We start from the raw sequence: 20,046 nt of genomic DNA, 5'->3' as shown, positions 1-20,046 counted from the left end.
GAACGCGGATCCACAGGACTATAGCGCACCATTGCGGCGGATTTTATTTCGTAGATAGGCCTATTTGAGGATAGAGTTCTCATCAGCACTGTGTTGTGGCCCATCGTATTCCCGATCTCATTTAGTGTGATTTTTATTTGTGGGAAAATGTAAAGGACAAAGTTTATTAACATAACGCTCACACAAGAGGAATTAAAAACAAGTATGGATCGATAAATTTGTTATTATACCGCAGAAGTTAATAATAATAATAATAATAATAATAATAATAATAATAATAATTTATTTAATCTGGCAGAGCTAAGGCCAGTAGGCCTTCTCTTCCGCCCAGCCAGACTCTAATTCTAATTGAATACAATTGCTTACATAGTTATTACATTAATATCTAGACCATAAAACAACATGAAAGTAAATAATGAAAGTTGGATAAGTAATGTTAGTGTGACAGTAAGAAACATTGGTAAGAAATAGTTATAATAATAATAATAATAATAATAATAATAATAATAATAATTTAGATATTTATCCGTGATATATTTTTGGGGCTAAGCGGGATGAAGTTACAGGAGAATGGAGAAAGTTACACAACGCAGAACTGCACGCATTGTATTCTTCACCTGACATAATTAGGAATATTAAATCCAGACGTTTGAGATGGGCAGGGCATGTAGCACGTATGGGCGAATCCAGAAATGCGTATAGAGTGTTAGTTGGGAGACCGGAGGGAAAAAGACCTTTAGGGAGGCCGAGACGTAGATGGGAGGATAATATTAAAATGGATTTGAGGGAGGTGGGATATAATGATAGAGACTGGATTATTCTTGCACAGGATAGGGACCGATGGCGGGCTTATGTGAGGGCGGCAATGAACCTTCGGGTTCCTTAAATGCCATTTGTAAGTAAGTAAGTTATCCGTGATATATTTAACCATTAAACATTGTTAGAAAAATATTTCGTTCGTCTATTCTTAAATTGGTTTGATGTCTGACAGTCCCTGACATTACTCGGTAGGGAATTCCAAAGCCGAGGAACAGCCACAGTGAAAGAAGATGAATATGAGGATGTTCGGTGGGAGGGAATGGATAATATTGAGGAGTGTTGTGATCGTGTGTCTAGGTTATGGTGAGTGGATCAATTTTGAAAACGAAACCCAAGGTAGACAGGAGTGGAGAAATGCAATATGTGAAAGAGAAGGGAAAGACAGTGGATTTTCCTACGATCTTCTAGACGGAAGTTTGTAATAAGAATTTTCTGCACAGATGTCGAGAATGTTCGCTGCGGACGGACATGATTTCGGCAATTCTTGTAACGCAGGTCATGTGCATTATCACTTTTAAACATCAGTTTATTATTTCACTACAAAAATGTTACATTGCGCGGCATTACTAGCGGCGAAGTTGGCTCTATTTTCCCGGCGGCAACGTGAAGGCATGGCGCAGACACGGAGCGGAACCTGCCGGCCCTGATCAGTACTAACCGCTGCTGTGAACAAACATCAATATAATGGGAAATTATGTACGGAGTTCGATTCAAAAGAGGACCCTCTATAGATAGGTACAGCATGATATTATGCTGGAAATGTTGTCTCTCCGTTTCAATACATTTGTCCACAACAATTGATTGTTGTTTGGTTACTAATTATGACGTATACATATGACGTAGGAATATATACAAACAAAATAAACTCATAGTTGTATTATGTGCTCCTCATTTAAACTGACGCATTGTACAGGCTAATCTCTTCACTGCAAATAACCCTTTGTTTGCTTTACTCCTCTGATTATGATATTCGCCACGCGTGATCGAGGCGCTGGTGTTCCGTGCATCACAGAAAACGAGAGTTGGGCTTGTTTGGGTACAAATTAAATTATTTCACTTATATATGCATTATAAACCGTAATATCGTGCACATCATGACAAAGGAACTGATGTTGCAAAACGCGTACCGTGTTACTCATTAACTTCTTGACACTAATTCTATTCTCATAAAGATAAGTGGTCATTAAAGTGTTGTAAGCAATGATAAAAAATGTTGTTACAGAAATAATTATTTTTTCCTTAATACGCGTCCAAAAGAAACTACGGAAAACTCTGGAGCCGTTAAAAGAGATTCCTGCTTGTTTACGTGTAATAAGGGGTTTTCCGCACCAGGGGACGAATGAGTACGAAGTTAGGTTTGCTTTTTGCTTAGTCCTAGTGCTAGAAGACAAATTAGAGAAGGAAATTATATAAAAAAAAACTTCGCTAGAAAAAAATGGCCACTTGATCAAAATGCAACTGACAGGCCTCTATGCCTTATGACGTCAAATACCTTACTATAATAATACCGGACAGCTGTATAGGCTAGTAGCATTGGCGTGAGTTCGAAATATCGCGGACCTGACATCTAGCGGAGAAGGATGGAATTACGTCCACATATACAAATATTAACATAGCGAGATTCGGACTATTGTTTAAAACGTGAGTTACTAATGTGGAATTATATATGAAACACTAAAGAAATGTTGAATAATATTTAATGTAAAATTATTACCTTATATCAGAGCTGCATATTATGAGAAATATTGCATACTTCATATTACTTTCCGTAATTAATTGTTACATATTTTTTCTTCGGTTTACTGAGACAAAATCAATCTGATATTAGGAATGAATTTACAGTAATGTTTTATATACGCATTGCTGACAACTGCAAGGATAAAATTGATAGTAATCTGATGCTTGTAATAATTAGTAAAGGCATATGGACAACAATAAAACTTAATTTGATAAAATGTATTGGATTTTAAGGTTTTAACTTCTATTCATTTATTAGGTCTAAATAAAAAAAACTAATTTGTATTTTTCTATCAACACAAAGACGAAGGAATTAGGCCTACTAAAGAATGTTGTTGACTTAGTTTTATGAACTGTCGGAAATCGAAAGTACGATTTGGAGCAATTTGTAATGCTGCAATTGTCACAACTATAGACAGCACATATACACCCTGACATTTTAACACTAGTACTAATTCATAAAACTATTAACAAATTAACTAGCCCAGCAACAACATACATTGTAGTTGATTACAGCTTGTTTCGCGAGTATCTCCATCCCGACAGGCAGGTATCAGCACCATCGTCGTTCGCACGTAAAACTGCTAGCTGTCCGGTATTATTATAGTAAGGTATTTGATGACGTCTACCGCCGACCCCTCAGACTTGAGCAAAGTAATGATGTATGTAGTGTAATGGACAACCAACAGTGTGTTTTATAGTCAACCAGTCCAGTGTACGCAAGCCTCGGTATCACACAAGGATGGGAAACACTTTTAGAGTACCCTAGTATTTAAAAACAAAAACTTCAAAAGTTAAACTAAAAATTCAACCGTCAGTTTGCTATCGGCCTATTGTGGAGTTATAAATGAAAATACTATACCAGGAAAATATAGATATAAATGCGTAGGCCTATACTTTTGGTTATTTTACGACGCTTTGTCAACAGCTATGGTTATCTAGCGTGAGATGAAGGTGATAATGCCAGCGAAATGAGTCCAGGGTTCAACGTCGAAAGTACCCAGCATTTGCTTTCAACGGGTTGAGGAAAAAAAAACGGAAAAAACCTCAACCAGGCAACTTGTCCCAACCAGGATACTATGTTCACTCATAAACTGGAGGGAAAACGTTACAGACACAGAGGGAAAAGCATGGAGAGCGTTACACTTTGTGATGAGGGTACTAAGAAAAGGCTCTGATAAATCCAAAGAGATTGCATATAAATCACTAGTACGTCCAGTAATGGAATATGGTGCTGCATGTTGGGATCCTTACAGATTAGAACATATTAAGACACTGGAAAAGGTTCAAAAAACGGGCTCTCAAGTGTTGTCGGAAAAATTCACCATTAAAATGGGACACACTCACGGACAGGAGAACGCGAATTCGATTATGCGCACTGTTCAAAACATAGAGAGGTGAGCCTGCCTGGAGAGAAATAAAAAATAGGTTGCAGCCGCCAAATTACTCTTCAAGGAACGAACACTCATATAAATTAAGGGAAAGAAGACAGAGGACGGACACTGGAAAGTTTTCTTTTCTCAATCGTACTATCAGGGACTGGAATGCTTTACCTGCAGGCTTACTAAAGGCTTTACCAACAACCAAAAATGTATTTAAAAATAGGCTTAAGGACTTTACTAATAGACGGTCATTATACACAGTATTTAAAGGGTGTAAATGATATGTTGTTATTGAAGTGTTGTATCAGTGAAGAATTATGTTGTCGGTGAAGTGTGTTGTATCAGTGAAGAAGTATGTCGTGTCAGTGAAGTGTGCTGTGTAAGTGAAACGTGTTCCTGTCAGTGAAGCTTTATAGTTTATAGTGGCAGTGCAAAGTATTTGAACAGTGAAATGTTTTTGAAGTGTTAGTGAAATCAGGATAGAATCAGTGAAATGTGTCGTAGTTCCAGTGCAGTGAGTGAGTTGACAGCGAAATGAGTGTAATATTGAAAGGTACTTGTGCAGATATGAACATATCATACTCGTGGGTTTTAGTTCGATCCTAGTTTTAAGATATAAATTATATTTATTTCAAATGTTATTTTAAGTGATCGTTTCATTTAATTTAGGATATTCCCTGTTGTTGTTGTTATTATTATTATTATTATTATTATTGTTAGTATTAATTATTAGTATTATTATTAATTGTATTTTAATTAATAAGTTTATTATTGTCATTACTGAGTGTAATTAGTTAGCACTGCCACCGGGTATATACCCATTGCAGTGTGAATAAATACATACATACAAAATACTGCAAAGATCAGTTGCACAGAGTCGTAGTGTTGTGAGCAGCCAGTTAAATGGGACTGTTTCTGTTTGTTAAGAAAACACGCGTCAGAAAGAATATCTGTCACTTGAGTTTCAATTCACACGTTTACATTAAATGTTCAGAAATAAGATCACCAATTTTGGCGCAAAGTGGAAGGCGTCGTATGTGCTCGAAGACGTTGGTTCTTGCAAGTGACCAATCTGTTGCAGCAGAAATGACACCGTAATCCAGTGATGTCAAAGCAAGCGCATTTTTCTGACCTTGACGTCGTGCGCGGGCATTAAGCGCTAGGTATGCTAGGAGGAATAAGCAGCCTGTTGGATTAAGAAAACAGTGGTGCACAAACTTCAAACGGAAGGTGAAATTTTATGTCGTTATTTTTATATAGCTTCTTTCTGTTTGTTATTTTCTATATTGTCTGTAAAACAAAAGTACTAACACCTATTTCTTAGCCTAATATTGCAGTTGTGTTTTAAACGTTAATAACATAATAAAGAATAAAGAAGGAATATTCACACAAATTCCATAATAACTACAACTTTACTGTACTAAGTGAATTAAACACATCATTCATAAAGAAAATGTTATCCCAAAGAAATATACTGAATATGACATGATAAGTTGGAATTGATATTGATCGTATCTTTAGCCTTACAAAAGTAATCAAAACAATATTATAGTACAAAGCAAAGTTGCCTAGGTATATGTTTTATATAACTATAACTAATATTACATAATAAAACTCTTATCGCATTATGCTTTTAGATGATATTGGTGTGCAACGTTCTGTTATCAGAATATTAAATTATCTCGAAATCTGCTGAAGCTATAGAGCTGACGTTTTATCAACACATAGGCACGTATCTTTTGTTTGTGATGTAACAGTATTTGCTTTGTTAATTCATTTCCTTACAAACATTTTCCAAGCGAATATTTTCAAACATTTTAATACACTATCTTCAGTAATACGTATTTACGATATATTAGATTCACGAAAACATTTTTTTAGTACCTGTAAGGCTACTAAACAAACATATCTGAAAATTTCACTTTTCTGTAAAAAGTTGAGAAAATATTCCTTTTGAATAAAAAAATCAAACTTGTGAAAAATGAGCATTAAAATTAAAACTTACATTCTTATAATGCACTTATACTTCTCAGACAAATCTAAAAATTAACATGGATACAGTTTTAATAAGTTCTCTTCCCTTTATCCATTGAATCAGTGCTGGCCATCCCTGAATATAGCTCGACCAAGCGGCATATACCACCTCTTTCGTCTGTCTCTTTCCTTTCCGCTGTAAAGCGCTCAGGCTCCCCTGGGCTCTAAAGCGCGCGCTTGCTCCTATGGGCATCAATTGACATCACTGCCGTAATCTCTCCTGAAATTTTCTGTTACTAATTGCTCGTAAGAATTCTCTCTTTCCACCAGCACAATTTCTTTCTCACCATTATCCCTATCGAAATAGTTCAAATTCAATAACAATCCTCTTGGAAATCGTCAACTATGTGGCTGCTGGTTTGCTGTACTAATCACTGGTTATATCCTTGAACCGCTGAAATACGACCGGTTATAGTTTACCGTGGTAGCCTCCTATTTAAGTCTTAACCGAGGATGATGTGCCAGATATTAAATGACAATTTTAATCGGTGGTTAAACTAACCGACGTTGAGACACGAGTCTGTCAATGTGTGTGTAGGCACGTCACTATGACAACACGTTAGGAGGAGAATCGGGTGAGCGTAAGGACCACAGATTCCGCGACTCAGACGGCTTCCTTTTATTTGGACGTCGCGGCGCCCTACGCTATCATCGTGCTGTTAATTTCTATCTCAGAGGAAGCCCAATGCACGCCGTAACTAATTATCTTGGAGCGTTAAGTCCGTGCATCGGGCGGACGCATTATTTGCTGTTCCATAATCCCGTCACGGCTCCATTTATAATTAAACACACCAACATGCAGTCCGCTTGTTCTTGATGCGCGGTTCACACTCCTGGCGAGTTCTATCAACGATTTAATCTAAAAGTAGATAGCTTATACTGTCCGTTCACGACTTTCTAACTTTCATTACTCACTTCCAGTTTCCTGCGAGCCATCCAGCAGCGAACACAACGCTTTAACGTTCGATGAGAGCAGGATTTTGGCCCATACGCAAGAGACAAACTCTGTTTTCTTGGCGATAAATGCGAAGTGTGACTGAAAGATGCATCAAGAAGTGTAGGCCTTTGCTTTTTAATCATAAAGATGACTGATTTATGACAGTAAATTTATCGCCAATTTTAGCGAAAAAATCTTCATTTCTGCGAAGAGAACGAAAAATGGGCATTTTTTTTCTTAATTATTTTAAAGAATAATAGTATAGGGCCTATTATATAGCGTTCGAATGTTTATGAAACATCATTGGATATATAAGCGTCTTCTTAGTGAACAACCCCCTCTATTTGTAATATAATTAAACCCTACTTACGTATTTTTTGAAGTAGGCTATATAAAATAAAAGAAATAGATCTATTTTATTTATTTGGTTATTGGAAATACAAATAAAGTAATAGGCATATATAAAGTCTATTTAGGTCTATAAACAATATGATATGATATGATATATATTTCTCAAAATCTTCGGTCCTGCTGGCCCTTCACATTTCTGTATTCGGGCCAGCATTCCCTTACTTGCACTATTTACAACTTTAAACAAGACGTATTTTGACACTTGAAGCCTGTTCTTGCCATGTCTTTCATGTCCCTTCACTTTCACTTGACCATCCTTTTACTTTATCCACTACTATTCTACTTCCCTTCTCTTAGTCTCAGTTCCCTTAAAAATCCTTCCTACCTTCATACTAACTAAATACTTCAAATAACAATACATATAACTTATTTAATATATAAGACCTAATCCTTGTTGACTATTTCACTAAAAACTTGAACTATTATTATATTCACTGTCTAATCTAAACTCTTCTCACACAACACATTAGCGCTCGTATCCTAGCAACATTGCTTTCACTTTAATAACACTATTTAACACTATAAACAATATAAAGAGTTTATTTTCCAAGTAATGCTTAGTTACAGTGTTTAGATTTACTTCTGTTGTTTTATATGCGACATGAAATACGTAAATAAATTATTTTAGTTTCTGTATATTAAAAGGAGCGGGATGTCCGCTAAGAAGATGCGTGGCATTTTCTGAACTTGGAACAGTCCATAGCTTTGCGGATGTCAGTTGCAAAAGAATGCGAAGACAAATTATTTCAGAATTCTGTTGTTCACTTTACTGGAATGTTCTACAGGAAGATTGATGACTGGTTTTTGTATGAAACTGAGATAAGTTGCGTTGCAATAAGACTGGTTTACAAAGGGTGCAAATTATTAACACCTTCATTCCGCTATGAAAGTTGAAAATACAACATCGTGTATGAGATTATTACTAATTAAGATTGTGTGTGAGTGCATGACATTGCATGACGAAAAAAATAACATTTTCACGAAATTCCTGTCACATTTTTCACCATAGGTAAGATATTTCTTTTATTTTTTATGAAATTAAAAAAAAATTACACCATAAGAATCTGGCCCTGTCTATTCCCGTAGCCTAAATATACGACAAACGTTGCTAATTTTGTGATATTTCTTTTTCAATTCACCACGAAATTATACCAGCGAGGAATGTAACTTTGATGGTACAGTATAAATGGCAAAAATGTACTATAACATTTATTTTGTTCACTGCGCTCATGTAGTATCGTGAGTGGATTTTTTTTTTTTTGGAAATTACTTGACGACTTGTGAGATCAATGGCTTATTTGTAAATGAATACACCATCCGATTTATTTTGTTTGTTGTGTTTTGAGATCCAAATGGTTTTCAATGGCAAGTACTGACATTGTATACTTCTTGATGAAAAATATATGACTATCAATGCACTGGTTACGTAACAGAGCCTTATCTTGGAAGTTTATTTTCTTAGAGTTTTTGTCATTCCACGAGGCCATTTTTCTTTGAATTTTTTCTATAGGCCTAACAACAACTCTAGTGGAAGAAATAGCAAATGCATGAAACGTAAGATATGTGTGTGTGTATCCATAGCATGTCTGATATAGTAGATAATGAAATTTGGAAAGAAATACAATATAAATGATATGAAAGAGACAATTGATCGTGTCTTAAATGAAAATTGCGCAGAGTAAGCTTGCATTTTCCTTGGCAAGTTCGGCGAGAACCAGAAGGGACCGAGGTAGCAGTCAGTGAGAATGACATTTCCAAGTGAGTTCGACAACGAAAAGGCATCATCTTCAGGAGCCAAACAGAGAAGAGCTGTGCTTAAAGAAAAGCCTAATGATCTGTTGCGATGTTGCTCAGGAAATTTCGAGGACAGCGAGCATGGCGAAAGATGGATTCAGTGTGTCAGTTGCGATCAGTGATTTCATTAAACATGTCGAGGCCTTTCAAAATACCGAAAGAACTTTAATAGTTTGGGTGGTAGATATGAATCTGACCGAGGAATTTAAAAATAGACTGAATATGCCTCCTAAATATTTTGAATTTGACTGTCATGAAAATACCCTTTTAGTAGCCTATCACGAGATTATAGTAGTCCTTCTAGAGTGCTAAATTTTTTGTTTTTATGTATTGCTTGTTTGTAAATATTGTTTGCATATATTGCCATACCAACACATGAGACATCATCGTATTCATCATCATACACAATCTCGCTCTCGCGCTTGTGGAATACCCTACCCAGTGACATCAGAGACTGTCGGAATTTAGTAGTGTTCAAAAGCAAGCTTATTAAGCATTTTCTTACTGCGTAGAGTAGGTTTAATTTTTACTTTAATTAATAAAAAAATGTTTCTCTCTTAACTTACAATAAACTGTCTAGCTTTTATTAATCAGTTAATATTTTAGTACTTTGATTTTTATTGTATTTGTTAATTTAATATTAATTATAATTATAATTGTAATTATATCCTTAATATTGTAGTTGTAATCCCCTGGTAGAGGGGAAGAGAAGGCCTGATGGTCTTATCTCTACCAGGTTAAATAAATAAAATAAATAATAAATCAATTTATTTGAGGTAAAAATGCTGACATATAATTTCCTGAAATTTAAAAATGTACATATAGTCGGACCATCGGATCTGTGCCCCCGTAAGATATGCGAACTGAACCTTAATTCCTTTTCAGCCTTGGCAATTCATTTCTCCCGCTGTATTCCTATTTCTCTCTTTTCTACCCCTCTCCCTTTCTCTCCCCCACTACTCACAATTTTGAGCCTTCTTGCGGGACAGTTTATTTGCACTTGCAGTCCAGTGTTGTCAACTCAACATGAATACTGTAGCACGGAGTGGCGAAAGAAATATTATTAAGCAAGTAATAGCATTTTGCATAAGTCAATCAGCGTCATCAGACCTACTTAAATTAAACTATGAATAAGTAATAATTAACCTTACATTATTATAAGCAATATTCAAGAGACATGACACTGTTTGACGGAAGTTTGCCGACATCCCTATTCGTGGCCTGCTGTTTGACGTAGTGGGAGAGAAACGGGTGGAATAGGGCGAGTAGAGGCGTTAACTTTTCCAAGAACGACGACAGCGCTGAAGGGGCATAGATCCGATGGTCCGACAATACATTAAAACACTATTTTTTTATTTGAACCTTTTTTTTTGGACCAAAGCCGTAGTATCACGAAGTTAGCCAAGTCTGTCGTAGTAGCAGTGCTGTCCACACCTGTGGAGTAATGGTTAGCGCGTCTGGCCGCAAAACCAGGTGGCCCGGGTTCGATTCCCGGTCGGGACAAGTTACCTGGTTGAGGTTTTTTCCTGGGTTTTCCCTCAACCCAATATGAGCAAATGCTGGGTAACTTTCGGTGCTGGACCCCGGACTCATTTCACCGACATTATCACCATCTCATTCAGACCTTAAATAACCTTAGATGTTGATAAAGCGTCGTAAAATAACCTACTAAAATAAAAGTAGCGTGCTTACCTGGGCGGGCGCGGAGAGGCCCGATATCGCGGACTGCTGAGCCGCCGCTGCCGCCGCGGCCGCTGCCATGCTGGCGGCGCTGAGCGAGCCGTACGCCGCGGCCGGGTTGTAGTAGCTGCCCACCTGCCCCATCTGGCTGGCCGCCATGCCTGCACAAGCCAACCACACACAGCGATTAGCCAGCGTCGGTGGAATTGGCGAGAAACGCCTAGCGGAGCACGTTGTGCACTCCTAGTAGATTTCCTTTACTTGCTCTCATTCTTACACCGTGATATGTGGCGGTGCAGAGTTCCCACCCTCCCAAGTTTTGCGGGACTGCCCCTATTTCGACTTCGCTGTCCAGCCATTATGTCTGTCGGAACTGTAATTGTCCCTGGTTTTTTTTTTTACCATAACATAGTACGAAATGGAAATATAAAAATAGGACATTTATCCTATGAAAAGATGGAAAAAATTCAAGTATCTTGGAGCAATAGTAACAAATATAAATAATAATTTAATAATTTATTTATTTAATCTGACAGGATTAAGGCCATAAGGCCTTCTCTTCCATCCCACCAAATAGCACATATAAATACAAAACAGAAATACAAACACTGACGAAAATAATACAAATTAATTTAAAGCCCTATAGAGGGTCAACAGGGTCAAAAGAACGCTATAGAGCTCTCATCGAGCTAATATAAGAAAAAGAAAGAAAACAGACATAGCAATGACGACAGTGATAAAATAATAATAATACTAATAATAATAATAATAATAAATACATTACATATTAATCGTCAATTTTACAACGGCATAGTTACAATATTTACTATATGTCATGGGTTAAGCCGAAGTTGCGCAACCTGACAGGTGTTCAACAAGCAATTCCATGAACTAGAATGCGATTTTTTAAATTTAAATTTGAATTTTGATATTGTCCGACAGTCTCTGACATGGTCAGGGAGAGAGTTCCAGAGGCGTGGAATAGATATGCTGAAAGATGATGAGTAGAACGATGTTCTGTGCAGAGGAATAGAGAGAAGGTAGCCTACATGTTCCGGGTTCGAGGTAGTGAAAGGTAAACAAAACGAGATGCTAGGTAAGAGGGTGTGGAGGTGTGGATGATTTTAAATAGTAATAAGAGAGAGTTGAAGAATCTTCTTTCTTTAAGTGGACTCCAAGACAACAATAAATGACACTCCAGAGAAAATTAAACGCAGAATAAATATGAGAAATGCCTATTATTATTCGGTTGAGAAACTTTTGTCATCCAGTCTGCTGTTAACAAAGCTGAAAGTTAAAATTTACAAAACAGTTATATTACCGGTTGTTCTGTATGGTTCTGAAACTTGGACTCTCACTTTGAGAGAGGGACAGAGGTTAAGAGTGTTCGAGAATAAGTTGCTTATGAAAATGTTTGGGGCTAAGAGGGATGAAGTTACAGGAGAATGGAGAAAGTGACACAACACAGAACTGCACACATTGTATTCTTCACCTGACATAATTAGGAACATTTAATCCAGACGTTTGAGATGGGCAGGGCATGTAGCACGTATAGGCGAATCCAGAAATGCATGTAGAGTGTTAGTTGGAAGGCCGGAGGAAAAAAAACATTTCGGGAGACCGAAACGTAGATGGGAGTATAATATAAAAATGGATTTCTGGGAGGGCATGTGATGGTAGGGACTGGATTAATCTTGCACAGGATTGGGATCGATGGCGGGCTTATGTGAGGGCGGCAATGAACATCCAGGGTCCTTAAAAGCCATAAGTGTTGTTATTATTATTATTATTATTATTATTATTATTATTATTACTATTATCATCATTATTATTACCCCAAACATTGTACCAACAGAAGCAATTTGAAATATGGTAATTCATATAAGATTAGTAGACTAATGGGCGGTTTCTCGAACTTCTTACGATATTCAGTTAGGCAGTGTTTATACTGCGAAAAACTTCTCTCCACAAAGCATGTCGATATATCATTATTTTAGTCTATTTCGTAACACATCCGAAATAAATTCTTAAAATTATGCAAAAAAGAAAAACAAAATTAAGTGAACTAGGCTTAAGGGTATGTAGGCTATAATAAAAGTATTCTTCTCTCTCTAAAACTGTCCGCAGAAAAGTGCTGAAGTCCGAACTCTTCAACAAATAACTGCAGCTTCAAATCCCGAAACTTATTTTCTTTCGGCGTATCTTACTGATGTTTCGGTATAAAGGTAAATAAATGCAACGAAATTAAATAAAGTAGTACGGAAGAACGAGAAGAATTACGGCACGAAACAAAGGAATGCTGTACGAATGAAGAAATGACGAACTAAGGGAGGAAGTTAAGAAAATGTACCACCAAGTGTAGAAGTACGGGAGTAAGCAAAGAACTGCCGAGGAATGGTAAATAAATGCTATGAAATCCCGTCCGCTATCAGAGCTGTGAGCATGAAGTCAACATATCTGAGAGATACAACTGCACCTACAGTCCTAACGTCAATAAAGCACTTTGTAAACTTGTATTCTCTCAATACGCACCCCAATTGCGCTCTTTACTGATTATCTATTACATGTCTTGTTAATTTCTTTTTGCTTTATTTTCAAACAGAAGCAGGGTTCGATATCGAAGAGACCCCCTTGGGATTTCTGACGTTCGAAAAGCACCGCTGTACTTTAATGCTATCCTAGCATTTCTTCTTAGCTGAACAGACAAGATAACAACTCTTTCATTCTTCGGATATTTGGTTAAGTTCGGTCAATCCATTTGTACGTCACCCCAGAGAGGTTCAGATTCTTCATCTACCCATTAATGTTATGACTTCTTTGCTAGTTTTCTTCAGAATATAGCCGTTTGCCTCTGTTTAGAATTTTGTTCTCGAATTTGGTTTCTAATTGTCCAAGTTCTTACGTCCGTGGAAAAATAAATCATACGATCATTAATATTTCCTTACCTTTAATAATGCGTAACAATGAGGCTCAAAAAGAGACTTATAAAGGCTTTTGATGTGTTGTAAGTACACTGGCCTTGTTATTTGACACAATAATCATGGCATGATCAAACTTTCTTTTAAAACTCTGTTGCAGCTTAAATAGAACGATGTGTAGACAAAATTGTTTATCAGACCAAAGAAGAAGTAAGTATGAATAAATAATCAACGAAGGGCTTTTTGTGTGTCGTATCAATCAATGACGACATGTGAATAAAGCTGACACACCGCTCAATTTGTTCGGTTGTCACTGAACGTCCCAACTACGTTGTCGGATTTCGAATAATATCGACCGCCCCTTTAACTTTATTCTGCCGATCATTTTAAGTCGTACGATACAATTTATGTATTTTACGTCTACCCTGAAATGGTATGTTGTATGAACTACTAAATAATGTATTGAAAGTCTTTTTATTGCATCTATTCAGCATAGCCGGCTTGTAAAGTGGTTTATATGCCGTGAGGGAGTGTTATAGAAATGAGGGGGGGGGGAACCCGTATAACTGACGTAAATTCAATTTCGGTCTTCCAGTGTATTCCGGGAGAAAATAACACACAATAAGACTTGGTTCGCCATAATGCGGGGTAAATTCGATACAAATCGACTTGTAACATTTGAGTCCTCTCTCCCTTTTTTGCAACCGAGTCCTTCACCTCACTCAGACTCTTTCCTCCTCCTCCTCACAATTCAGTCTTAACCCTATACATCAACCCAACTCACTTCTTTATTTATTACAGTTGGTTTTCTTACATAAGTCATTCCGAAATGCTTTCTGTGAAGACGTCGTATAAGAAGGCAGCAAAAAGCGAAAATAAAAATTTAACCATCAGTGGGATGAAAATAATTCAACATGTGAATGTCTTGAAAGGCATAAAGGAAGGCTGTGTGTATACACGCCATTGTGAGGCCGGGATACCAGACGTTTGATATAATGCAATAAACATAAAGGAAGGCGTCTCCAGGTGAATGGACAAGCAATGATGGCTGCAGCTCTTGATATTTAAAACACACGAAAGTGTAATTTATGGGGAAGGGGCACTGCTTGATATTCTGTGAAGGTGCGCGATTCCGGTGTCATTTGTTGTAGAATTAGAAATATGTTCGGTCTAGCTCTCCGTGAATAAGGATGCTGTAATCCGATAATTTGTGAAGCATCGGTTATTACTTTTTTTCCAACAATGCGAGATTACAGCGTTTGTGATTTACACGTGTATTCTTCCTGTGTCATATGTAGTAACAAGTCTTAGCGACAATTTATGTTTATTCAGCTTACAAAACATTGAAAAAGCCGACGTAGCTCAGTTGGTGTAGGGACACGAATCTAGTCGAGGAATTTTTCTTGTCACAACAACTCGAAATAGCTTAACACAAGAAAATTGTTTATGTTTCTCCGTAAAAGAAGAATTTTAGTTCTACACGTGAACGACCTGTTGAATTATTGTAGTATACAAAATTATTTCCCATTTCGATACGAAGTATTAATAGCGTCTGCATATCTCAAACTTCGTGGAATTTATTGGTAAATTTAATTCCTTGCGTTGGCGTGAATACTATTACTTTGTATTCATCTTCTGTCTATAATTTACGATTAATTTTCCACGTGAAGCCTCTGTCCCTTTAATCAAAACCGATGACTTTCAGTACGCACTTCTTGTTGCACGAATATTTTCTGCTAACTCTGCATTTAATTGTTATTTAACTCTCCAATGGGCGGCCAGTTTGCAGAACGCCAATAGTCGTGCTGTCTGTCAGACCCATGCCATTCTTTCTTATGGCGTTAGTGATTACTTTTATTTTCAGGATATAATCTATACTAATAATAAATCTGTAGCCAAAATTTTTCTGGTAATTTTCGATTTTCCAAAAATAATTGGTCCTAACATATATAATTAACCACCCTGAAACTGAAAATCGCTTTTTTGAAATTTTTGTTTGTATGTCTGTCTGTTTGTACATAAAAGAATAAAATCAGCAGTAAAAAAGGTCGAATTTATCAGTGACAGGTTATCATATTTAGTACTTAAGGGTAGATGGTGCGACATCATAGTTATAAATGCTCACGCCCCTACAGAAGAGAAAGACGACTATATAAAGGATAGCTTCTATGAGGAATTGGAACATACTTTTGATCAGTTCCCTAGATATCATATGAAAATTTTATTGGGGGATTTCAACGCTAAAGTAGGACGGGAGGATATTTTTAGACCAACTATTGGAAAAGAGAGCCTACACGCAATTAGTAGTGACAATGGAGTTAGATTAGTCAACTTTGCCACATCGAAAAATTTAATTGTCAAAAGTACAACATTCCCCCATAAGGATATACATAAATATACTTGGACTTCTCCAGATGGATTGACACACAACCAAATAGATCACGTCTTGATAGATAAACGGAGACATACTAGTATAGTAGATATTCGAACTTTCAGAGGTGCAGACTGTAATTCTGACCATTATTTGGTGATTGGAGAATTAAGAGAAAGATTATCAGTAGCCAAGCGAGTAGAGCAACAAGTTAATATTACTAAATTCAATATTTTGAAATTAAAGGACGAGGAAGCTAAGCAAAATTATCAGGTCGAAATTTCGAATAGGTTTGCCACTTTAGAAAGTTCCGACGAAGTTGAGAAAGAATTAGATGTTAATAGCGTGTGGGAAAATATCAGAGATAGTATCAAAATTGCAGCTGAGCAGAGCATAGGTTATTATGAAACTAAGAAAAAGAAACCGTGGTTTGATGAAGATTGTTGCATGGTAGTAGAAAGAAGGAAACAGGCAAAATTGAAATTCTTACAGGATCCAGTTGAGGAGAATAGAGATAATTATTTCAATGAAAGACGGGAAGCAAGTCGTACACTTAGGAATAAAAAGAGAGGTTACTTGAAGGAAAAACTGAATGAGGTAGAAACAAATAGTAAGAATAAAAACATTCGAGATTTATATAAGGGTATAAAGGAATTTAAGAACGGATATCAGTCAAGGGTAAACGTGATCAAGGATGAGAATGGTGACTTGCTTGCAGACTCTTCATCAATCCTAAACAGATGGAAAAACTATTTTGCGCAACTACTAAATGTACATAGGCCAAATAGAAATGATCGGGACGATATTGAAATACAAACTGCTGAGCCATTTATACCCGAACCCACGATTTCAGAAGTCGAAATTGCGATAGAAAATCTGAAAAAGTACAAGTCTCCAGGTATCGATCAAATTCCAGCAGAATTAATACAAGAGGGTGGAAGTGCATTATATAGCGAAATTTATAAACTTGTACTTGCTATTTGGGAAAAGGAAATTGTACCAGAACAATGGAAGGAGTCCATAATTGTACCTATTTTTAAAAAGGGGGACAAAACGAACTGTGGTAACTTTCGAGGAATATCACTTTTGTTGACGTCGTACAAAATTTTGTCCAATATTCTTTTGAGGAGATTAACTCCGTACGTAGATGAAATTATTGGGGATCATCAGTGCGGTTTTCGGCGTAATAGATCGACTATTGATCAGATTTTTTGTATTCGGCAGATAATGGCGAAAAAATGGGAGTATAAGGGTACAGTACATCAGTTATTCATAGATTTCAAAAAGGCATATGACTCGGTTAAGAGGGAAGTATTATATGATATTCTTATTGAATTTGGTATTCCCAAGAAACTAGTTCGATTAATTAAAATGTGTCTCAGTGAAACATACAGCAGAGTCCGTATAGGTCAGTTTCTATCTGATCCTTTTCCAATTCACTGCGGGCTAAAGCAGGGAGATGCACTATCACCTTTACTTTTTAACTTCGCTTTAGAATATGCCATTAGGAAAGTTCAGGATAACAGGCAGGGTTTGGAATTGAACGGGCTACATCAGCTTCTTGTCTATGCAGATGACGTGAATATGTTAGGAGAAAATACACAAACGGTTAGGGAAAACACGGAAATTTTACTTGAAGCAAGTAAAGCGATCGGTTTGGAAGTAAATCCCGAAAAGACAAAGTATATGATTATGTCTCGTGACGGGAATATTGTACGAAATGGAAATATAAATATTGGAGATTTATCCTTCGAAGAGGTGGAAAAATTCAAATATCTTGGAGCAACAGTAACAAATGTAAATGACACTCGGGAGGAAATTAAACTCAGAATAAATATGGGAAATGCCTGTTATTATTCGGTTGAGAAGCTCTTATCATCCAGTCTGCTGTCCAAAAATCTGAAAGTTAGAATTTATAAAACAGTTATATTACCGGTTGTTCTATATGGCTGTGAAACTTGGACTCTCACTCTGAGAGAGGAACATAGGTTAAGGGTGTTTGAGAATAAGGTGCTTAGGAAAATATTTGGGGCTAAGCGGGATGAAGTTACAGGAGAATGGAGAAAGTTACACAACACAGAACTGCACGCATTGTATTCTTCACCTGACATAATTAGGAACTTGAAATCCAGACGTTTGAGATGGGCAGGGCATGTAGCACGTATGGGCGAATCCAGAAATGCATATAGAGTGTTAGTTGGGAGACCGGAGGGAAAAAGACCTTTAGGGAGGCCGAGATGTAGATGGGAGGATAATATTAAAATGGATTTGAGGGAGGTGGGGTATGATGTTAGAGACTGGATTAATCTTGCACAGGATAGGGACCGCTGGCGGGCTTATGTGAGGGCGGCAATGAACCTTCGGGTTCCTTAAAAGCCATTTGTAAGTAAGTAAGTATGTCTGTCTGTTTGTATGTTTGTTACCTTTTCACGCGATAATGGCTGAACGGATTTCGATGAAAATTGGAATATAAATTAAATTCGTTGTAACTTAGATTTTAGGGGGGTTATAAAGGGGCCTGAGTTAAATAAATGGAAATATCTCGCTTATTATTGATTTTTGTGAAAAATGTTACATAACAAAAGTTTCTTTAAAAATAATTTGCGGTAAGTTTTATTCCTTGAAAAATGTTGATAGGACTGATATTTAATGACATAAATAAGTTTTAAAATTAAAATAACTGCCATCTAAGGCCGTGTAATGAATTAAAATACAAATGACTTCGTCTATAAGGGGCCTTGGACAGCAACAATCGAAAGCTATGAAAGATAGCCTACAGAGAATGTTTCTGTGTTTGTATGAAGTAATATCGGAAGCTAAATTAACCGATTTGTATAATTAATTTTTATTTCACCATTGGTAAGTGTAGTTTCTCTAGATGGACATAATGCTATAATGTTATTACAGTAACTTCTGATATAATGTAATGTAATGTAATGTAATGTAATGTAATGTAATGTAATGTAATGTAATGTAATATAATATAATATAATATAATATAATATAATATAATATAATATAATATAATATAATATAATATAATATAATATAATATAATATAATATAATATAATATAATATAATATAATATAATATAATATAATATAATATAATATAATATAATATAATATAATATAATATAATATAATATAATATAATATAATATAATATAAAATATAATATAATATAATATATGTTATTTGAAGGGTTCACAACCATAGTGGCCCAAGCGCCATTTACTGAATACGTATAAAACAAGGGTTAAAATTAAGTTATTACCATAATTCAATGGAAACCTATAACAAGTAAAATAAAATATACACATTAAATCTAAATGATGTCAATCTTCATTAAGCTATGGTTGCATGCAATAAAAATTAAGAAACATGTTAAAGGAATTGTCATTGAACCAAATGAGTGTCTCTGGATCAAAATGATCGCATTTTAATTATTTGGATGCAATTTAAATTAAGTAACATATTAAACGATTTATCCTTCTATCAAACACGAATGTTCCCTGGACCAAATGTTCTATTTTAATTATGTAATTACTTTATATTTATTTCTAATCGGGTGCAGCGGAGCGCACGGGTACGGCTAGTATATTGTAAATATTAAGTCACATGTGTGCAGGAGAACCACGACGAATTGTCTTCTTAAAAGTTATACTGGAAATAATAAATGAGCACTGTATAACATCTCCAATATAAAATGTATAAAATAGTTAAAATGAACGAATTTGACAATTAATCAGAGTAGCTGATACTTCCTGTGGTCGTGCCAGAGAATCAGTCCCATTCCGAGGCGTATTTGAAGGATTCGTAACAAGCTGTTTTTTTTTTTTTACGGTGATGGGTTGTTAGCCCTTCGCTCAACCCCCAAACTGGAGAACCACCCCTCATCGGCTGTCCGCGACTACTTATTCAATATATTCACAGCTACCCTCCATACCTGGAGGCCGTCA

The 20,046-nt window shown here is 36.2% G+C and overlaps 1 protein-coding gene across 1 annotated transcript in view; it reads right to left on the bottom strand.

Moving 5' to 3' along the window:
* The window catches only part of LOC138696984 (transcription factor Sox-19b-like), a 182,211-nt gene that overhangs the window by 16,727 nt on the left and 145,438 nt on the right, over window positions 1-20,046 (bottom strand). The window contains exon 4 of the mRNA XM_069822554.1: window positions 10,807-10,955. Coding sequence (XP_069678655.1) covers window positions 10,807-10,955 — 149 coding nt within the window. The remainder of the gene's footprint in view (window positions 1-10,806; window positions 10,956-20,046) is intronic.

This window comes from Periplaneta americana, chromosome 3, assembly GCF_040183065.1.
Source record: "Periplaneta americana isolate PAMFEO1 chromosome 3, P.americana_PAMFEO1_priV1, whole genome shotgun sequence".
NCBI classification, from domain to species: Eukaryota; Metazoa; Arthropoda; class Insecta; order Blattodea; family Blattidae; genus Periplaneta; species Periplaneta americana.
Note: the sequence above shows the minus strand (reverse complement) of the source record. Positions and strands in the feature narration are given on the sequence as shown.